The 22,962-nt window shown below is 39.9% G+C and overlaps 2 protein-coding genes across 5 annotated transcripts in view; both read right to left on the minus strand.

Annotated features, from left to right (window-relative positions):
* LOC110501685 (M-phase phosphoprotein 8) overlaps positions 1-9,241 on the minus strand; it is a 29,332-nt gene extending 20,091 nt beyond the window's left edge. For 2 of the 3 annotated variants that reach the window (XM_090215883.1, XM_090215882.1), the window contains exon 1: positions 9,150-9,241. Coding sequence is in view for 1 of the 3 variants with exons in the window: in XM_021579417.3 (XP_021435092.2) it covers positions 9,150-9,212 (63 nt within the window). In the remaining 2 variants the exon portion in view is untranslated. The remainder of the gene's footprint in view (positions 1-9,149) is intronic. The other variant, XM_021579417.3, reaches the window with a different exon arrangement.
* Positions 9,242-15,468: 6,227 nt separating this feature from the next.
* The window catches only part of LOC110501686 (M-phase phosphoprotein 8), a 40,190-nt gene continuing 32,696 nt past the window's right edge, over positions 15,469-22,962 (minus strand). For both annotated transcript variants that reach the window (XM_090215884.1, XM_021579422.3), the window contains exons 8-14: positions 20,726-20,866; positions 20,502-20,588; positions 20,146-20,300; positions 17,231-17,388; positions 16,995-17,119; positions 16,782-16,865; positions 15,469-16,633 (exon numbers count right to left, since the gene is read on the minus strand). In XM_090215884.1, coding sequence (XP_090072010.1) covers positions 16,592-16,633; positions 16,782-16,865; positions 16,995-17,119; positions 17,231-17,388; positions 20,146-20,300; positions 20,502-20,588; positions 20,726-20,866 — 792 coding nt within the window. In that variant the 3' untranslated portion in view covers positions 15,469-16,591. The remainder of the gene's footprint in view (positions 16,634-16,781; positions 16,866-16,994; positions 17,120-17,230; positions 17,389-20,145; positions 20,301-20,501; positions 20,589-20,725; positions 20,867-22,962) is intronic.

A 22,962-nucleotide genomic window follows, 5' to 3' on the forward strand; every position in this document is an offset into this window, starting at 1 on the left:
TTGATGCCATCCAGTCCAAAGTGATGATCGCTCTAGGAACAGACTGCTTCTATCACGTGGATTGAGATATGTTCCGCATTGCGTCCAACAACAACATTGACGAATACGCTGATTCAGTGAGCGAGTTCATTAGAAAGTGCATTGGCGATGTCGTACCCACAGCGTCTATTAAAACATTCCCAAACCAGAAACCGTGGATTGATGGTAGCATTCGCGCGAAACTGAAAACCACTGCTTTTCACCAGGGCAAGGTGACCAGAAACATGACCGAATACAAACAGTGTAGCTATTCCCTCCGCAAGGCAATCAAACAAGATAAACATCAGTATATAGAGACAAAGTAGAGTTGCAGTTAAACGTCTCAGACACAAGGCAGGGTCTACAGTCAATCACGGATTACAAAAAAAAAAAGAAAAACCTGTCGCGGACCAGGATGTCTTGCTCCAAGACAGACTAAACGTCTTTGCTCGCTTTGAGGACAATACAGTGCCACTGACACGGCCCGCTACCAAAACCTGCGGACTCTCCTTCACTGCAGCCAACGTGAGTAAAACATTTAAACGTGTTAACCCTCGCAAGGCTGCAGAGGCCCAGACAGCAGCCCCAGCCGCGTCCTCAGAGCATGCGCAGACCAGCTGGCTGGTGTGTTTACGGACATATTCAATCAATCCTTAACCCAGACTCCTGTTCCCACATGCTTCAAGAGGGCCACCATTGTTCCTGTTCCCAAGAAAGCTAAGGTAACTGAGCTAAACGACTACCGCCCTGTAGCACTCACTTCCGCCATCATGAAGTGCTTTGAGAGACTAGTCAATCACCATATCACCTCCACCCTACCCGGCACCTTAGACCCACTCCAATTTGCCATAAAGATCATCAAGGACAACAACCACCTGAGCCACTGCCTGTTCACCCCGCTATCATCCAGAAGGCGAGGTCAGTACAGGTGCATCAAAGCAGGGACCGAGAGACAGAAGCTGTTTTTCAATCTCAAGGCCATCAGACTGTTAAACAGCCACCACTAACATTGAGTGGCTGCTGCCAACATACTGACTCAACACCAGCTCACTTTAATAATGGAAATTGATGGAAAAAATGTATCTCTTGCCACTTTAAAACCTCTTAGAGCTCTAGGGGCGCTATTTCATTTTTGGATAAAAAACGTTCCCGTTTTAAGCGCGATATTTTGTCACGAAAAGATGCTCGACTATGCATATTCTTGACAGTTTTGGAAAGAAAACACTCTGAAGTTTCAGAATCTGCAAAGATTTTGTCTGTAAGTGCCCCAGAACTCATTCTACAGGCGAAACCAAGATGATGCATCACCCAGGAATTAGCAGAATTTCTGAAGCTCTGTTTTCCATTCTCTCCTTATATGGCTGTGATTGCGCAAGGAATGAGCCTACACTTTCTGTCGTTCGCCCAAGGTCTTAGCAGCATTGTGACGTATTTGTAGGCATATCATTGGAAGATTGGCCATAAGAGACTACATTTTCCAGAGGTCCGCCCGGTGTCCTTTGTCTAAATTTGTGCGTAATCTTCAGGTGCAGGCATTTTCTCCTGGGATTCAGGAGAGAAAGCATGTTTCCAAGAACGATGTATCAATGAAGAGATATGTGAAAAACACCTTGAGGATTGATTCTAAACAACGTTTGCCATGTTTTCAGTCGATATTATGGAGTTAATTTGGAAAAAAGTTTGCGTTTTGAGGACTGAATTTATGGATTTTTTTTGGTAGCCAAATGTGATGTATAAAACGGAGCTATTTCTAATACACAAGGAATCTTTTTGGAAAAACTGAGCATCTGCTATCTAACTGAGAGTATCCTCATTGAAAACATCAGAAGTTCTTCAAAGGTAAATGATTTTATTTGAAGGCTTTTATGTTTTTGTTAATGTTGCGTGCTGGATGCTAACGCTAATGCTAACGCTAAATGCTAACGCGAAATGCTAACTCTAGCTAGCTACTTTTACACAAATGATTGTTTTCCTATGGTTGAGAAGCATATTTTGAAAATCTGAGATGACAGTGTTGTTTACAAAAGGCTAAGCTTGAGAGATGGCATATTTATTTCATTTCATTTGCGATTTTCATAAATAGTTAACGTTGTGTTATGCTAATGAGCTTGCTGATAGATTTACACAATCCTGGATACAGGGGTTTTTTCATAGCTAAACGTGACGCAGAAAACGGAGCGATTTCTCCTAAACAAATAATCTTTCAGGAAAAACTGAACATTTGCTATCTGAGAGTCTCCTCATTGAAAACATCTGAAGTTCTTCAAAGGTAAATGATTTTTTTGAATGCTTTTCTGTTTTTTTGTGTAAATGTTGCCAGCTGAATGCTAATGCTAAATGCTACGTTAGCCATCAATACTGTTACACAAATGCTTGTTTTGCAATGGTTGAGAAGCATATTTTGAAAATCTGAGATGACAGTGTTGTTAACAAAAGGCTAAGCTTGAGAGCTAGCATATTTATTTCATTTCATTTGCGATTTTCATGAATAGTTAACGTTGCGTTATGGTAATGAGCTTGAGTCTGTATTCACGAACCCGGATCCGGGATGGGGAGATCAGAAAGGTTAAACAATGCCACTTAATATAATGTTTACATACCCTACATTACTCATCTCATATGGATATACTGTACTCGATACCATCTACTGCATCTTGCCTATGCCGTACCATCACTCATTCATACATCTTTATGTACATATTCTTTATCCCTTTACACTTGTGTGTATATGGTAGTAGTGTGTATATGGTAGTAGTTGTGTAATTGTAAGGTTAGATGACACGTTGGTTATTACTGTATTGTCTAGAAGCACAAGCATTTCGCTGCACTCGCATTAACATCTGCTAACCGTGTATGTGATAGAGGTCGACCGATTATGATTTTTCAACGCCGATACCGATTATTGGAGGACCAAAAAAGCCGATACCGATTAATCGGGCGATTTTTTTTGTAAAATGTTTTTGTTGTTGTAATAATGACAATTACAACAATACTGAATGAACACTTATTTTAACTTAATATAATACATCAATAAAATCCATTTAGCCTCAAGTAAATAATGAAACATGTTCAATTTGGTTTAAATAATGCAAAAACAAAGTGTTGGAGAAGGAAGTAAAAGTGCAATATGTGCTATGTAAGAAAGCTAACGTTTAAGTTCCTCGCTCAGAACATATGAAAGCTGGTGGTTCCTTATTCCCCAGATAAGAAGTTTTAGGTTGCAGTTATTATAGGAATTATAGGACTATTTCCCTCTATACCACTTGTATTTCATTAACCTTTTGACTATTGGATGTTCTTATAGGCACTTTAGTACTGCCAGTGTAACAGTATAGCTTCCGTCCCTCTAGTTAGCGTGCGCTAACTAGCTAGCCATTTCACTTTGGTTACACTAGCCTCATCTCGGGAGTTGATAGGCTTGAAGTCATAAACAGCGCAATGCTTGACGCACAACGAAGAGCTGCTGGCAAAATGCACGAAAGTGCTGTTTGAATTAATGTTTACGCGCCTGCTTCTGCTACCACCGCTCGGACAGATACTTGTATGCTAAACCAGATTATATGCAACGCAGGACACGCTAGATAATATCTAATAATATCATCAACCATGTGTAGTTAACTAGTTATTAGGATTGATTGTTTTTTATAAGATAAGTTTAATGCTAGCTAGCAACTTACCTTGGCTTACTGCATTCGCGTAACAGGCAGTCAGTCTCCTTGTGGAGTGCAACGTGAGAGAGGCAGGCCATTATTGCATTGGACTAGTTAACTGTATGGTTGCAAGATTGGATCCCCCGAGCTGACAAGGTGAAAATCTGTTGTTCTGCCCCTGAACAAGGCAGTTAACCCCCCGTTCCTAGGCTGTCATTGAAACAAAGAATGTGTTCTTAACCTGTTAAGCCTATAGGGGCGCTATTTCATTTTTGGATAAAAAAACGTGCCCGTTTTAAGCGCAATATTTTGTCACGAAAAGATGCTCGACTATGCATAGAATTGACAGCTTTGGAAAGAACACAGTCTAACGTTTCCAAAACTACAAAGATATTATCTGTGAGTGCCACAGAACTCATTCTACAGGCGAAACCAAGATGAAACGTCAAACAGGAAATGAGCAGAATCTCTGAAGCTCTGTTTTCAAATGTCTCCTTATATGGCTGTGAATGCAGCAGGAACGACCATGTGCTTTCTGTGGTTTCTTCAAGATGTCTGCAGCATTGTGACGTGTTTGTAGGCATATCATTGGAAGATTGGCCATAAGAGACTACATTTTCCAGGGGTCCGCCCGGTGGCCTTTGTCTAAATTTGTGCGTAATCTCCAGTTGCGGTCATTTTGTCCTGGGATTCAGAACGGAACGCACACTTCCACGAAGGATATATCATCGAAGAGAAATGTGAAAAACACCTTGAGGATTGGTTCTAAACAACGTTTGACATGTTTCAGTCGATATTATGGAGTTAATTTGGAAAAAAGTTTGGCGTAATTGATGACTGGATTTTCGTTTTTTTTTTGTAGCCAAACGGAGCGATTTCTCCTAAACAAATAATCTTTCAGGAAAAACTGAACATTTGCTATCTAACAGAGTCTCCTCATTGAAAACATCTGAAGTTCTTCAAAGGTAAATTATTTTATTTGAATGCTTTTCTGGTTTTTGTGAAAGTGTTGCCTGCTAAATGCTAACGATAATGCTAACGCTAAATGCTACGCTAGCTAGCTACTGTTACACAAATGATTGTTTTCCTATGGTTGAGAAGCATATTTTGAAAATCTGAGATGACAGTGTTGTTAACAAATGGCTAAGCTTGAGAGCTAGCATATTTATTTCATTTAATTTGCGATTTTCATGAATAGTTAATGTTGCGTAATGGTAATGAGCTTGAGTCTGTATTCACGATACCGGATCCGGGATGGGTAGATCAGAGAGGTTAACTGACTTGCCTAGTTAAATAAAAGGTATAAAAAATAAAATTATATATATATATATATATATATATATATATTTTTTTTTTTTTTTTTTTTTTTTTTTATCTGCAAAATCAATGCCCAAAAATACCGATTTCGATTGTTATGAAAACTTGAAATCGACCCTAATTAATCGGCCATTCCAATTAAATCGATTGACTTCTAGTATGTAACAAATAAAATTTGATTTGATGTTTCTGAAAGTAGAAGACCTCCTCAGTGGGCTCTACACCTACCACACCAGTCCACTGAACCGGGCAAAACTGGTAAACAGCTTCCAGGCTCTTGGGCACACCACTGGTGCCCACCAGAATTGGCGGGACCCAATGGGTAGGACACCTACTGCGTGCACTGGAACACATCCTGCGAGGTTACCAGGGGCTTGTCCAGCACCTGGAACAGGTACTGGCTTTAGATTGCTATGCTAAGTACTCCAAAAGTCATCATCAATATGTAATGTCCAGTAAATAACAACATACACGGTTACAATTGGTACCATGTTTCCATGATTTATGCACGGATAAAATGTGTCATATCTAATATAGGTTTTTTGGACAGCAATTTACTATTTGTATGTCTTTGTTCTTTATCTATTTAAGATTCAATGTGCTGATGCCCAAAATGTCTGATGTGTCTAGCAGGCCAAGGCCAGTACTGCGAGGGAGGCTGTTATCCGCTTCTGTGGCTTCCTGCATGACACACTAACACACCGGAGCAAACTGTCCGCCTATCTGCAGAGGTCCATAGCAGAAGCCCACAGCTCCTTGTGCTCAACACAGGCAGAACTTAACTTCACTAGGGTAGGGGGCACGATTTTCACTTCCGGATGAAAAACATGCCCAAAGTAAACTGCCTGCTACTAAGGCCCAGAAGCTAGGATATGCATATAATTGGTAGATTTGGATAGAAAACACTAACGTTTCCAAAACTGTTCAAATAATGTCTGTGAGTATAACAGAACTGATTTCGCAGGCGAAAACCTGATAAGAATCCATCCAGGAAGTGAACTTTTTTTTAATGTTTGTAGTTTTCTATTGAATGCCATTAGTATCCATTAACTTAGGAGTCAAATTGCACTTCCCATGGCTTCCACTAGATGTCAGTCTTTAGAAATGGTTTCAGGCTTGTATTCTGAAAAATGAGGGAGTAAGACCACTGAATGAGTGGACCATTCAGTGGCCCACAGACTTTTTATGCACAAGACCGAAAGCGCGCCTTTCTTGTTTACCTTTTATATTGACGTTATTGTCCGGTTGAAATATTATCCATTATTTAGGCTAAAAACCTGAGGATTGATTATAAAACATCGTTTGACATGATTCTACGAACTTTACGGATACCATTTAGATTTGTAGTCTGCCTGTTGTTACTGCGTTTGAGCCTGTGGATTATCGAACAAAACGTGCGAACAAAAAACTGAGGTTTTTGGATAGTAACCTCTTGGTGTTAGGGGGCAGTATTTTCATTTTTGGAAAAAAAACGTTCCCGTTTTAAACTGGATATTTTGTCAGGAAAAGATGCTAGAATATGCATATAATTGACAGCTTTGGATAGAAAACACTAACGTTTCCAAAACTGTAAAGATATTGTCTGTGAGTATAACAGAACTGATGTTGCAGGCGAAAGCCTGAGAAAAATCCAATCCGGAAGTGCCCCAGATTTTGAAAGCACTGCGTTCCAATGACTCCCTATATGGCTGTGAATGTACCATCAATGAGCTTACGCTTTCTACGTATTCCCCAAGGTGTCTACAGCATTGTGACGTAGTTTTACGCATTTCTGTTGAAGAATAGCCGTATGGGGGCACATTGCGTAAGTGGTCACATGGTGGCTCCGAGAGAGATTCTCGCGTAAAGTGCAGAGGTAGCCATTACTCCAATCGGTCCTAGAGAAAAAGGAATTGTCCCGACGGATAAATTATCGAATCGATATTAGAAAACACATTGAGGATGGATTCTAAACAAGGTTTGCCATGTTTCTGTCGATATTATGGAGCTAATTTCGAATATTTTTCGGCGTTGTGGTGACCGCAATTTCCGGGTGATTCATCAGCCAAACGTGAAGAACAAATGGAGCTATTTCGCATATAAAAATAATATTTTGGGAAAAAATGAACTTTGGCTGTCTACCTGGGAGTCTCGTGAGTGAAAACATCCAAAGTTCATCAAAGGTAAATTATTTAATTTGATTGCTTTTCTGATTTCCGTGACAAGTTTGCCTGCTGCTAGCAAGGCATAATGCAATGCTAGGCTATGATAAACTTACACAAATGCTTGTCTAGCGTTGGCTGTAAAGCATATTTTGAAAATCTGAGATGACAGGGTGATTAACAAAAGGCTAAGCTGTGTTCCAATATATTTCACTTGTGATTTTCATGAATAGGAAGATTTTCTAGGAAGATTTATGTCCGTTGCATTATGCTAATTAGTGTCAGATGATGATAACGGTCCCGTTCTCGGGCTGGGCATCACTACAGGTTAAGAGAGACTTTATCAAACAAAACAAACATTTATTGAGTAAATGAATGTCTTGTGAGTGCAACCATATGAAGATCAAAGGTAAGTGATTAATTTTATCTCCATTTCTGACTTGTGTAACTCCTCTACTTGGCTGGTTACTGTTTGTAATGATTTGTCTGCTGGGCGCTGTTCTCAGATGATCACATGGTATGCTTTCGCCGTAAAGCCTTTTTGAAATCTGACACAGTGGTTGGATTAACAAGAAGTTCATCTTTAAACTGATGTATAACACTTGTATATTTATGAATTTTTATAATGAGTATTTCTGTTTTTGAATTTGGCGCTCTACAATTTCACAGGATGTTGGCCAGGTTCAAGCGTTCTATGGAGTGATGACGCACGCTTCACCATCTGGCAGTCCTACGGACGAATCTGGGTTTGGCGGATGTCAGGAGAACGCTACCAGCCCGAATGCATAGTACCAACTGTCAAATTTGGTGGAGGAGGAGTAATAGTCTGAGGCTGTTTTTCCTGGTTCGGGCTAGACCCCTTAGGTCGAGTGAAGGGAAATGTTAACGCCACAGCAAACAATGACATTCGAGACCATTCTGTGCTTCCAACTTTGTGGAAACAGTTTGGGGAAGGTCCTTTCCTGTTTCACCATTACAATGACACCGCACACAAAGGGTGTAGAAGAAGTTGAACAAGCAGTTGCCCACATACTTTTGGTCATGTAGTGCATCATACGAAATGGTAACAAATTAATACCATACTAAATGGAGTATCTTGGATTTACGTATATAGAATACATTTTCATTTAAGCAGGCAAGATAATTATGAACAAATTCTTATTTACAATGACCGCCTACCCTGGCCAAACCCAGACGACGCTGAGCCAATTGTACGCCCAATCACGGCTGTCCCTATGACAGCCTACCTCCTTACAAACTGTAGCTATACCCACCCCTGCTGGCAGGAATGGATTAGAGGCGAACCGGAGGGAGGAGAGCCAACCAGACTGTGTCATTGTTATTACAGAAAAAAATATAAATTATTCCGACTATTAGTAACACGTGCTGGCGAGTCATGTAACCGACAAATCCAAGAGCACTACATAGAAGGAAAAAAACGACCATGCTCCGAACACAATACAGTGGACATTGTTTTCACAACACTCAAAACAAATGTCTTGTATTTGAGATAACTGTGTAAAGTAAACGTTTAATTGGAAAGTTACCCCAGAAACTATTCGGTGCAACCAAAGAAAATACACGTGACGTAGTCAACTTGCCGAAGGGAGGCGCTATACTGTTACATGTCTAACTGCCCTGTTTGTGTGAAAATACTTGACAGACCTAAAAACAATCATTCTCCGTATGTCGTTTTTACAACACTATTCCAAATCTATTCCAAATAATATAACATGTTCAACAACGGCTAAAATGTGCCCCTCTTCCGTCAGCAAGCAGGACCTCCTCACGTCCGCCATTAGAGACAGCGCGAAACAATAAGAGAGGGCAGAGGCAAGAGGATGAGAAATAAATAAAATCTCAGGCGGGTTAAACATTTACTGCTAAGTGGTCGCCTTTTTTTACTTTAAAACATATCAGGAGACACAGGAAGTCCGTGGACATCTGTCGTACACCATAGCTAGTTGTTGAAACTTTGACTAATTAACCGTAAAATTGTACAAAAGGTATTGGACATTCTTACCTGAGTAGAGGTTGAAACGATATAGCGCCACTTTTGTGCCTTGGCATACATCGAGGAACGCATGCGCGACAATGAGCAGTTCTTCTTCGGTGGGATTAATCGACGTTTGGCCTCCAGCGTTAATGGTGCATTACCGCCACCTACTGTGCTGGAGGATGGGTCAGCGACAGGGAGGAACTACTAGCCTAATTTAAATATAAACCACATGGAACATTTCATAAATCAGATTTGAAATATAACTAAAAACTTCCTAAAGTGCCTAAAAGCTTCTTTTTCACATGTCCCATGGCATGTTTTTCTGACTTCTAGGAAGATTTGAACCCACTACCTAAAATCTCCCCACATTTTCACCATCATTGTAAAGTTATTTAGTCGCTTTGACAAAGTTATTTCTGGGCCCAGTTTTCAAAAGTTATCTGATCGGATTTCAACAATCGGATAGGATTAAATGTTAGAATTGGGGTTTTCAAAACTGAAAAACCCCAGTAGGGTTCAGATTTGGTCATCCAATCTGACATTTAGGATTAAATGTAGTTTTTGCATTTTTCAAAGGTGATTAGGATAGTTTTGATGCCTAAAATCAGGATGATCTTAATCCCACTGGAAGGGTGGATTCAGGGTGGACTTAGAAAGGTGAAAGGCATGCAAGAAAGAAATGTAATGTAATTAAGGTGAACAGGTTTAAAAAACATTCTTACATCTGAAAACCAAAAGTTCATATGTTAAATTGACTGCATTATAGGTATGTGGTCAGTTGTCATATTGAGATGTGTCAAATAAATGTGTGTACTTACTTATAACATAAGTGATCTTCAGGCTTTATTATTTTTAATATAGGTACCCTTATTAATATAGTTTATGTATTTATGTACTCATCTCTGTTTCCTTATGACAGTGTAGAAGTAGTACCACAACCTGTCCAGTAGATCGAATGGTTTTCTCAAAAACAGCCAAATTTATCTGATTCTGTATTGCAAAAAAGAGGATTACAGAATTAAAACACTTGAAAAACTATGCCCTGAAGACTATTATTTATTTAATGTGATTAGTGATTCATTTACATGTGTCCCTAATTTTAAGGTAAACCCTGTGAAGTGAACTGAACTCTCGTTTTAATATGGCGAAACTATTCCTTTCTAAATATATTTTCAAAAGAAACATATATAACAGTCAAATCATAGTGTAAAAGCAGGTGAACTCATTTATACTTTTTTTTGTTATGTTCTGGTGTTTTGTGGTGGAGAACTGAGCTTACAAGAAGAGGAGAGAATTGGACCACAGCCCTCTGAGTATGGCAACTGTCACTCAATCCACTCCATCCTCATGTCGCGTTCCCCTGCTCAGACGTTGCTTGCATCAACCAATGGTTATGTGCTACGTCATCAACTGTGTCATCGGGCACCAGATTTCTATAACATATGTGGTTAGCTCATCATAAAATACCTATCCAGGAGTTGTAAGTTCTATCATCAGTCAGCAACGCCTGGGCAGAGGAACGCACCTTCTTTGTTCGTCCTCAAAGAACACTCCATTGATTAAGTGGAGATAAAGGACCATCCAGAAGCGTGTTCAGGACATTGAAATGGTACAAGACATTCAGATATAAATATATTGTGTAGAACAGTGGTTCCCAAACTTTTTATGGTCCAGATCCCCTTCAAACATTCAACCTCCAGCTGCGTACCCCCTCTAGCACCAGGGTCAGCGCACCTTCAAATGTTGTTTTTTGCCATCATTGTAAGCCTGCTACACACACACTATACGATACATTTCTTAAACATAAGAATGAGTGTGAGTTTTTGTCACAATCCGGCTCGTGGGAAGTGACAAAGAGCTCTTATAGGACCAGGGCACAAATAATAATATAATAATAAACAATAATTTTGCTCTTTATTTAACCATCTTACATATAAAAGCTTATTTGTTAATTGAAAATTGTGAATAACTCACCACAGGTTAATGAGAAGGGTGTGCTTGAAAGGATGCACATAACTCTGCAATGTTGGGTTGTATTGGATAGAGTCTCCGTCTTAGATCATTTTTCACACAGTCTGTGCCTGTTTTTAGTTTTCATGCTACTGAGGCCAGAGAATCCACTCTCACATAGGTATGTGGTTGCAAAGGGCATCAGTGTCTTAACAGCGCGATTTGCCAAGGCAGGATACTCTGAGTGCAGCCAAATCTAGAAATCTGTCAGTGGCTTCTGATTAAATTACATTTTTACAGAACCGCTTGTTGCAATTACGATGAGGATCTCTTGTTCAGGTATCGGTAAGTGGACTTGAGGCAGGGCATGAAAGGGATAAGGAATCCAGTTGTTTGTGTAATCCGCTTCGGGAAAGTACCTGCGTAATTGCGCACCCAACTCACTCAGGTGCTTCGCTGTGTCACATTTGACATTCATTGTCCATAAGCTTGAGTTCATTTGCACACAGAAAAATCATACAATTATGGAAAGACCTATGTGTTGTCCTTGTTAATGCAGATAGAGAAGAGCTCCAACTTCTTAATCATAGCCTAAATTTTGTCCTGCACATTGAATATAGTTGCGGAGAGTCCCTGTAATCCTAGATTCAGATCATTCAGGCGAGAAAAAACATCACCCAGATAGGACAGTTGTGTGAGAAACTCGTCATCTTGCAAGCGATCAGACAAGTGAAAATTATGGTCAGTAAAGAAAACTTTAAGCTTGTCTCTCAATAAAAAAAAGTGTCAATACTTTTCCCCTTGATAACCAGCGCACTTCTGTATGTTGTAAAAGCGTTACATGGTCGCCCATATCATTGCATAGTGCAGAAAATACATGAGAGTTCAGGGGCCTTGCTTTAACAAAGTTAACAATTTTTCCAAAACGTCTTTCAAGTTGTCAGGCATTCCCTTGGCAGCAAGAGCCTCTCGGTGGATGCTGCAGTGTACCCAAGTGGCGTCGGGAGCAACTGTTGGCATGCACATTACCACTCCACTATGTCTCCCTGTCATTGCTTTTGCGCCATCAGTACAGAAACCAACACATCTTGACCACCAAAGTCCATTTGATGTCACAAAGCTGTCCAGCACTTTAAAAATATCCTCTTATTGTCCTGGTTTCCAGTGGGTTGCAGAAGAGGATGTCTTCCTTAATTGACCCCCCATAAATGTAACGGACATATACCAGGAGCTGTGCCAGGCCTGCCACGTCTGTTGACTCATCCATCTGTAACGCATCGAAATCACTGGCTTGTATGCGACGCATCTACTGCCATGTCACTGATGCGTCGTGAAACCGTGTTGTTTGATGAAGGCATTGTCTGTATAGTTGTTTTGGCCTTTTCCCCCAGCATTGTCCCAGCTGTATTCGCGGCAGCAGGAATAATTAAATCCTCCACAATAGTATGGGGCTTGCCTGTCCTAGCCACTCGGTAGCTCACCATATAAGACGCTTCTAGCCCCTTCTTATTAATGGTATCTGTTGTTTTTATACTTTAATTTTTTTAACCATTTATCCATTTTCAAGCAAACGGAATGAGCAGCAGCTACATTTGGCTACATACGGACTGTTAGTGGAATTCCTGCAAGAGTGTAACGGTTAATGTGATTGGATGTTAATTGTTTTACAAGACTACCATATTTTGACATTGTGCTGTTATTTCTCTGAACACTAGATGGTTTAAGTGTATTTTCGGCAGTGAAACGAGGCTACTCAGGGGAGAAAAAAACCTCACCCAAATGTATAGCCCGTTTGGAAAATATAAATGGACTGTTTGAAAATGTGAAAACATTTTTTTTTTAAACGAACAAATAAAAAAATAAAAAAATGTGAATCAAAATTTTATTTGGCGTACCCCCGACGGCATTGCGTGTTCCCCTGGGGAATACCTGGTGTAGAACATACTATTTTCTGTCCTTGAAACCTGTCAAGTCTATACATTACATTAGAATCCTGTGTCAACTCTATACATTACATTTCTACACGTCATCTTACTGAAATGTCAAGCCAACACCTTAACCGTTACGCCAAGTGGTTTGACCCTCTTGATGTACTAGGCTAGGTACAAACGTTTCTGAAAGTGCGCCAGTGTCACCCTTTGGGAGAGCGTGTCCCCACACTTCTCTATATCAAGTCCCTCATGTGTACCAGCCTCTTGGATGCTCTCATGGGTGCCATCCCACTTCTGACACCAGTGTAGCGAATTCGGGAGGTAGCTCCTACCATGCAGGTATAGCCTACATAATGAGATTATTATGGACAATTATTTTTATTTGTCAAACAGTAGCCAAGCATCGATCATCATGTCACCAGAATAAGATATCTATTGGAAAGCAGCATCAAGCTCATCACCTTGCAATTTAACCACCCTGTAAAGTTCATCATAACTTATTTAATCTGTAACATCATAAACTGCATGCTTTCCTGAGCCGTCAGGGGAGGTTTGTAGCCTAGTGGTTAAGAATAACTGAAAGGTTGCTTGTTTGAACCCCGAGCCACCTAGGTGAACAATTTGGCTGTGCCCTTGAGCAAGACACTTAACCCTTATTTCTCCTGGATAAGAGCGTCTGCTAAATGACGTAAATGAAAACATGTTGTAGGGGGAAGACCACACGTCGTCACGTGACCTCAAGTTTACTTCAATATGATGGTTATTATATCAATATTTGCACATTAAAAGCATTACCACTGACGTTTCTCACATAATTCATTTTACTGACACAAAAATATCCCACCTCATCTAGTGTATTTTGTTTCCTCACATTTGGAAAGTTTACCGACAAAATTGCTGTTTCCATCAGGCCTGTCCTGACATTTATTATTCGACATGTACTTTACTCGCATAAAAATGTTGGATGAAAACCTAGTTAGTGTAAATAGCTCGGTTTCCATCCAACTGGGACAGATTTTCATACAAATATTCTAAAATCCCCACGAAAACATATGCACATTTTCCCACCAGAGATGTTTCCATCAAATTGACTTGTGGATAAAAGGCTGTACATGATGACCCAGTGCACATAAAAACACCTTTTGAAATACTGTTGCTTATTTCTCGCATAATTCATTTTACAGACACAAAAGATCCCATATTGTCTAACATATTTAGTTTTGTCAACATTTGTAAAGTTTAAAAAGGTTGGATGGAAACCTGGTTAATTAGACAATGTTTGCATGTGGCACACCTTTTCGTCTCATTAAATGCTTTCAATATTTGTACATGTACAATTTATAGTTGGTTTGAGGTTAAGTGATTGAAATTTGGAGCGATTGGAATTTTAACATATTGTCCCATGTACATTATGTAATATACAGACAATCCCTAACTAGCCCCAAAGGGATATTCATAGTCAACCCAAATGTACCATGGCATTACGACTGGGTCGGGTGCAGCAGCACTCCGAATTGATGATTAATTGTGTGCTGCCAGCTGTGGGGAGGATTGAAACAAACCAAACCTTAATTTATGTTGTGCTGCCATTTTGTACGAGACGAACTAAGATCAAAACTATCATATTTACACTTTGGAGTCAATTTTGACAGTAGAATAAATGTTTATGACTCATATCAATGCCACATAGGTGGTTTTCTAAATGAAAAGTAGTTTTTTATGGGAAGTTGCTCTTTAAGATTTGCAGAGCTATGACTCCACTGGCTCAGGCCATGAACCTAGCTATCTGGGATCCTTTGGACATCCCCACCCCATTGAAGTTTAAATGTAAAATGGGTAGGGGGTAAAGGTTAGGGACGTCCCAAGTATTCCCGATAGCACTTACCATCTTAGCCATCCGCCCACCAAACACACAACAATTCATTGATTGAAGACAGCTTGTGTCAATTAAAGAACAGAAACTATTGTTCTCATGTTAGGGACTTTCCATTGGCGACTTGACATTCAGGAAATAAAGAACATTCTTGTTCCGTTTGTCTGACAGCTGGTAGTTGGCTGACTTCGCAACATCTTCAACAAATTACCTTACATTCCCATTATGTTTACAGTCATTTATGAATATGATATGAAAACATATGTACATTTCATTTATCATAGAGACAGACTCGTGGTGTCAGATGTCAGCGAAAACATCATGCCGGTAGACACCATAGACAGAAATAAAATCTCACTATTTTCTGGAACTAAGCCTAGTCTTCAGCATAATTTAATGTTGGAACCTGTTCCTGATCTTCTCACTGACACTACACCAACTAGCAGATGTGTGTGTGTTAGCCAGGGTTCTTGGGTACTTGTAACCAGGATGGGTTATAGAGTTCATATTGAGATTCTTGTAAAATGGCAGTGTTTGAAGTAAAACTGAATGTATCAACATTAGACAAACAAAGACAATATCAGAAAAATGTTGACAGACCAGTAATGTAATTCAATTACATAATGGCAATTGACAAATCTACAGAAAAAACTACACACATGTTTATCCTTCTGTGAATTATACCCCATTTTACTTTGTTGCCACAGTTTGCACAGCAGTTGACAAAAAAGGGGAAATGATTTCAATGATGTGGCTATTAAGGCAGAAGGAATCCTCAAATTAATTCCAACATCTTATAAAAACAAGGACGGCAATTCCTATTCATATTACAGTAGATGTTTATCCTAGATTTATCATACGTCTACAATGACATGGCATAGCCAGGATGTGCTCTGCATTATCGTCATTACAACAACTTCAACTACAGGTGATCTGGATGTCTATTTTGTTCCAGTAGTTAAAATCATGCATTCTAGAAAGCTCTTATGTAGTTCTAGACAAAATAATTCATCAGAATGTGTTTCCTTTCATCCCAAGAAACAGGATTCCACTCTTAAGGAGTCATGTTAGACCTTTAGTAAATTAACATCTGAAGCGTCTTGTACTGTACATACTAGAATTTAACCCACTCCAACAGTGGTAAAGGTGCCTAAATCAACAATAATCATTCAGATGTATGACACCCCACATGTGTATGTACAGACCATAAAATGTAGACAACTCCAGAAAGGCAAAATTTACAAAAATTCTATTCAAAAATATAAAAAAGGTCTAAAATGGTTTAATTGAGCAAAGCATTAACTTGGTCCAAAGTATCTTCATTCACTCCTTGCCTGTGATGCTATCAAGAGCACCCAGGTCCCAAACAAAACATCAGGATATTGTCCCCCTAAACACACACACACACACACACACACATCTGTTAGACTATTAATTGCAAACACATAAATAGACGTGATTGAACAGGGTTGAGATGCTGTTCTTGTCATTTAATCCTATGCCAGAGAGACAGTCTCTCAAACTCTGGGTGGATGCTGAATGTCCAACAACTTTTTCTGAAGGTAGCCTGGAGTGGCTCAAACTGTTCTCCATGTTCTGATTGCATACATACATACATACACACACACACACACAAGATTCATGTGCAATCTTCCATGCTGTACTTTGAGTTCAGACAGCTTGCGAACTCTGAAGGTGGCAGGTGCTACATATCACTGTAGCTGAACACGGAATGCACAGATGAGAAGCTTCACCTGGGGAGAGAAAGAGTCCAACAATCAAATGTATTAATAAAAGGTAATTGATCAACAACTTGTCAGAGTATTTTACAGTAACTAGGCCTAGAGCCCCTCTCACCATGGCCATAGGTTACTCTGCTGGTGGGTGGGTGTGTGTGTGTACCTTGGCTGTAGGTGACTCTGCCAGGCGAATGAAGAGTTTGTTGATGCCTGGCACTGGGCTGAATGAGTAGATGAAGTGACTATCCTGTGGGGTGTAATTGAAAGAGGAAAAGATGAGTGACCTGACTCAGTCACCTTCCAGGTAGAACAGAACACCAGCCCTTTACTCCACATCTCTAGACCTGGATTATTCCTGATCTAGAGTGACACTCACTAGGAAAATAGGCAGCTGGAACTTGTCGTTGAGTATCACTGCGTGGACGCTGCAGGGCCCACACAGCCTGGCTGTGATCTCACTCAGGAAGTTAGCATGGAAGATGAAGAGCAGGATGCCTGAGCCTGGATGGAGAGAGAGGGAGGAGACACATTTAGTTGGGATGAAATGCTTTCCCTAAACACTACCCAGACAGTGTGTGGAGGGGATTTGCACCATTTGTGCGTGTATCCTACCCTCTCCAGGTGTGTGAGGCGATAGTTTGTAGGCAAACTCCAGGGAGAAGTCTGGACCCTCACACAGTCTGTGACACGCCAAAGGGAACACTGGCTCCAGCAGGGCCAGCCGAGTCTCAAAGTACGCCCGGATAGTGTTCTCTGCCACATTTGACAACCTGAGTGTGTGTGTGATTGAGGGAGAGAATGTGTGAGAGAAAGAATTTTTTATTTTATTTGTGTGTGTAACCGGCGTCACTGTGCTGCTAACAGTATGTGAGGATACAGTATAGGATCTTAACTCCGTTACATACAGGTAACTGACAAAATTATAGAAACACTTGAGAAAATGAGGGACACAAAGTATATTGAAAGCAGGTGCTTCCACACACACACACACACACACACAGTTCCTGAGTTAATCCCATAATGCTTAGGGTCATGTGTAAAAATGCTGGGCAGGTCATTATTTTGGCTACCATGGCAATGCCCCCATAGGATGACAATGCCTCCATCCACAAGGTATGATTGGAAACAATGAAAATGATGTAAACCATATGCCATGGCCGTCTCAGTCACCACATCTCAACCCAATTGAACACTTATAGGAGATTCTGGAGCGGCAACTGAGACAGCTTTTTCCACCATTAATGACTAGGATTATGCCTTTGGCTTCTGGACAACGAAAGAAAGTTGATATCAAAACCAATAGAACAGGAGGGCGGCAGGTAGCCTAGTGGTTAGTGCGTTGGATTAGTAACCGAAAGATCGAATCCCCGAGCCGACAATGTAAAAACAATATACAAATCTGTCAATCTGCCCCTGAACAGGCAGTTAACCCAGTGTTCCTAGGCCATCATTGAAAGTAAGAATTTGTTCTTAACCGACTTGCCTAGTTAAATAAAAGGTCAAATAAATAAAAGGAGAAAAATGGCATAGCGGCAGGTCCAATAGGGATGTAAATGGTAATACATTTGTCAATACAAATTGAAAATACTTCACCAGAAAGCATGACTTAGCCACAGAACAATGGAGGATCATTAGCTGTGGATTGTTTCATATCACAAGCTCATAGGGAAGCCCGCAATTTGGGCAGCGAGCGTGGCAATAGGATTAGCTGATTGAGTTTCGGCTGTCAGTGAACAAATATGTTTGAAGATAATGCGTCTTGAATATAATTAAACATTTTGAGAGGAAGGGGAGTGTGGTGAAGACATGGGTGAGTCTCTCTCCAGAATGGCTCAACTGTCTCCTGCCAATTCTTGCGCATTCACTGTTCAATTTTGTAAATTGTTTGCCCTTTATTTAAAATGTAAAATAAATTCCCCATTACATGTCACCAGTAGTAAATGTACCGTCATTTGGTTACATTAATTTATCACTCATTCTCAAGAGTGGAAACATTGTTTACAGAGTTCAAAACTTGCTACACTTGTGGGACAAGTTTTGGTTAATTTCATAACCATTATTTACGAGATTTGTACATTTTTTCCATTGTCTTTTGTTTCGAGTACTTCATGTGAGCAATGAGTACTTCATGTGAGCATGTGTCTGGTTTCTCTGTCCTGATAATGTTGAGGGAGTGCGCGCGCCTGAGCACGCTTAGAAGTACTTGGCCTGCTGCGCTGAAATGTAGGAAAGTGTTTTTTAACATCATTGGTATTTTAAAACTATAGTACCTCACAGCAAGCAACTTGAAAAATCTTTACAACAATCTTTCCCTCGATAATCACTATTCCTCGGTGTGCAAGAGCAATGGGAGTTATAGTCCTACTGCTGTATTTTCCTATAGGCTATGAGTTCCATACACTAATTTCTTTAGCCGCCAATGGATCACGGTGTATCAATGTATCCATATGGCAGAGGCTGGTGATCTCACATTATTTGACTTTTAAATTTAAGATTTTTATTATATGAATTCAGATTTTTATGATTAACCAGGTGACAATGATTTTGAGAAACAAAAATGTTATTATTGAAATGAAACTGTTTCACAAAAATCACAACTGACACGCAGAACGGTATAAATGGTAGGATAAATTGTAACCTTCCCGAAACTTGAAACTCGCGTGCTGCCTATGAAGTCTTTATAAAATAATTGCCTTCACATTTCCATGGTCGGATTTTGCCTATAGGCTACTGACTGAAGCAAGGTAAGACATGCCTCATAATATGAAATAAAACATTCAGGTTTCAAAACAATAAAAAATAAAAATGCATACAGCCTCCAGCTCACATGGTAAAGTGGTGGGTGGCAAACCTGTTGCCTGTACTTGAATTGTGAATGGGAAGGACGTAATCAAAAACCAGTTGAGAACAAAAAAATAGTAGCCCCTTTTAATCGCGCAACAAAACTGTTTTTAACACGCAATTGCATTTACAATTGTTGCACTATGAAAAGCATGTTTTACTCCAGCAGCAACCAGCTGAGGAGCTGCAGAAGAAATCCCCCCCCCCCCCCCCAAAAAAAAGTTACTGTATGCTGTGTGCTTGTGATATTTATTCGACTAATGAAAATGAACAGGCCAATTTAATTCCACTAAATTATGCAAACTAACCTATAGACCAATAAGCATGATGGTTAAATATACTTACATCAACTGGTATTTCCATCAATAAATAAAAAGCATTATTTTGCAATGGGATTTTTTTTCTCACTGTCATTTTCGCCAACAACATTTTTATTTATTGGCTTTTCATTTTTTATTGGGGGGCAAAAGCCATCAATTGCTGCTAAGGCCGTTTTAGACAGTTGTAGAATCTATGCAAAGGTGCATTGAAGCTGTTCTAGCTTGTGGTGGACCAAAGCCCTATTAAGACACAATGTTGGCCTTTCCTTCATTTAGTCAGTTAGCTGTATATACCTTATACAAACCAATTCATATATGTTTACAAAGAGCGAGTGAGAGTGTGTGTGACGTGGCAGTAACACTCACATGCTGATGTGGTCCTCGATGAGCTCATACACCAGCAGGTTGTTGCTGACCTTGGCGAAGTGCATGGCCGTATTCTTGTGTTTGGACAGGATGTTGCAGTCGGCTCCGTACTCCAGTAGGAGGCGCACCACATCAGCATTACCCCTCTTGCATGCCTACAGAACCAAGGCTACTGGTAATGAACTATAGCGATAAGTCTGTCACATACGACTTTAGCAGAGATGAGGCTATTCACAAAAAGGGGTCATTGACAAGGTTCATCTCTGTGCTTTAGGGGTGATGTTGCGTTCTAATTAAACACAGCATTTATCTTCACCTCCCCCATTTCCCCCTTATTTTTTTCTCCTCCCCCGTACCTTCATCAGGGCTGTCTCTCCTCCCAGTGTCTGAGCGTTGACGTAGGACCCTGCCTCCAGGAGGATAGCAACTGTGGTCAGGAAGTTCTGAAATGATAAATGAAAGGATAGCGGGTTAAGTTAGTAAGTAAACATTGCAGAACAGACATTTAACATACAAACAAGGGGAATGTATACGTGTGTACTTGTAATAAGGTGGTTTAAACCAGTCTGTCCTGTGTTACCTTCTCCGCAGCGTGCATTAGGGCAGTGGTGCCGTTCTTCTGCCGTCCGTTCCCCTTCACCCCCTTCTTTATCAGCAGCCTCAGGATGTCATCCTGTCCCCCTGCTGCTGCCAACATACTCAGGGACATACCGCTGGAGTCCTGTGGGAGGCAACAGACACACAAACACACACACACACAGACTCCTTCATTACTGACGACCAAAGCTTTTCAAAGCCTCTGGTAGCAAATACTATGGGGAGGGGGGCAGCAATCCAAATGTATCTGTGTAATTATTTAAATAATTAAGGGAGTTCACTTTATTGAAAGTTAAAGGAGAATTTCTCTTTTCTTTTTTTACGAGGATGAGGAAGTGAATTGTTGGTTAGAGTAGGTCTCTCAAAAGTAAAAATGAAAAAAAAGAAAAAATTGCAAGTGTCAAACCTTCTATAACATTCCATTTACAGAAAAAAAACAAGAGATTTGGTTCTAAAAAAAAGCTAACTTCTACTTTATGCATATCGACTTACCTAGGGTGTTGTCTTTTCATCCAAAAGGGTTTTAAGTTCATAAAAACATCATTAAATCTTAAAGCGGTTTTCCATAATTGTTAATGGTAAAGTTCTAAATCCCTGTTGGAAGACTAATGGACAAGTAGGCTCTACGAATATTCTGAGAACTGAAAGAACATGTCTTGCAGCTTAAGAAGTTTACGTCAAGTAACAATTTATTAACCAAGCAAATATAGTATCTTAGATTACACACAATGAGCACCAGGGGGTAACGAAAGGCAGCTTGATAACAAATACATGTTGGTGAAAAAAAACTATTTAAACATCTTTAGACAGTAAAAGTGGGGTGTGGTTGAAACCCCTGATTATTTTTCAGTTAACACCTAACAGAGCTGTTGCAGTTATAACGTGAACTGATAACTAAACTAAGCAATTTATTTACATGATTCTTCCATGAACCTTGGTCCAATTAGAAGCACTTTCAATAGTAATGAAGTAATATAATAATAATAGTAGTCAAGTGGATTAAATAAGAGAAGCAACAGCTATCAAATCCTATACAACTTAGTCTGTTTAAATTAGTGTTGAGGAACTTAAAACTGCTGTGAAATCAATATGGTTAAGACAGTAGTGAATAATAGCAACATTAATAGAAAACGTTGAAAGGTTTATCGTTTGACAAGAAGTAATAAAACAAGTAGATGGACAGCTAAAGCCTAATAAACCACATCAAATTTAGTACAAGAGGAATAGGTTGTGTGATTCTCTGAAACCAATTCCACATGCAGAATGAATGAACCGTTTCCAATCCACAAAGTACATTTCAGTAACTTATCAATTGTAACGGAGTGGATTGGACAACCGAAAACTGCCTCAAATTGGATGAAAAGTCAACTAACTTTAGTGAACATTACAGTAAAGTTACTAGTGACTGTAAACAAGACTTTGGTTTAGGAACCATGTTAGAGCCTCCACAAAAAGGGATGGCCATTGAAAAGTCTACCCGTCCTTGCCAAACCAAAGCCATCACTCACGCTGCATCCGGATTCTCCACACTTCTTTCAAATAATTTATTTGCACACTTCCAGTCACTTTGGGAGAAGGGTGGACAATCTGGATGCAGTCATAACTGGGCCCTTTGCTAGGATACGTCACTGACCTTGCCTGGTGCACAGATTTTTTCCCTTTCAGAACCTTTCAAATGGTCCTCAAGCGCAAACTCTGAGCACCTGGCAAGCCTCATCAACAGTGCCCTTTCACCAAAGCAACTCGCCAGGACTGAGATGGCTCACTGGGTCATGCAGCTGGGGGAATCTGGCTTAGTAAAGAAAATAAATAACATCTAGATGCAAATATAAACAAAAACAAGGAAGATTGAAATGACTGAAAACTCAATCGTTGTAAAAAATATAAACTGAACAAAAATATAAACATGAAGTTGTTGGTCCCATGTTTCATGAGTTGAAATAAAAGAACCCTGACATTTTCAATACGCTCAAAAAGCTTATTTCTCTCCAATATTGTGCACCAATTTGTTTAAATCCCTGTTAGTGAGCATTTCTCCTTTGCCATGATAATCCATGCAGCTGACAGGTGTGGCACATCAAGAATCTGATTAAATAGCATGATCATTACACAGGTGCACCTTGTGCTGGGGACAATAAAAGGCCACTAAAATGTAGAGTTTTGTTTCACAACACAATGTCACAGATTAAGTTTTGAGGGAGCGTGCAATTGGTATGTTGA

Source organism: Oncorhynchus mykiss, chromosome 22 (genome assembly GCF_057628025.1).
Source record: "Oncorhynchus mykiss isolate SJ-2025 chromosome 22, ASM5762802v1, whole genome shotgun sequence".
Taxonomy (NCBI): domain Eukaryota; kingdom Metazoa; phylum Chordata; class Actinopteri; order Salmoniformes; family Salmonidae; genus Oncorhynchus; species Oncorhynchus mykiss.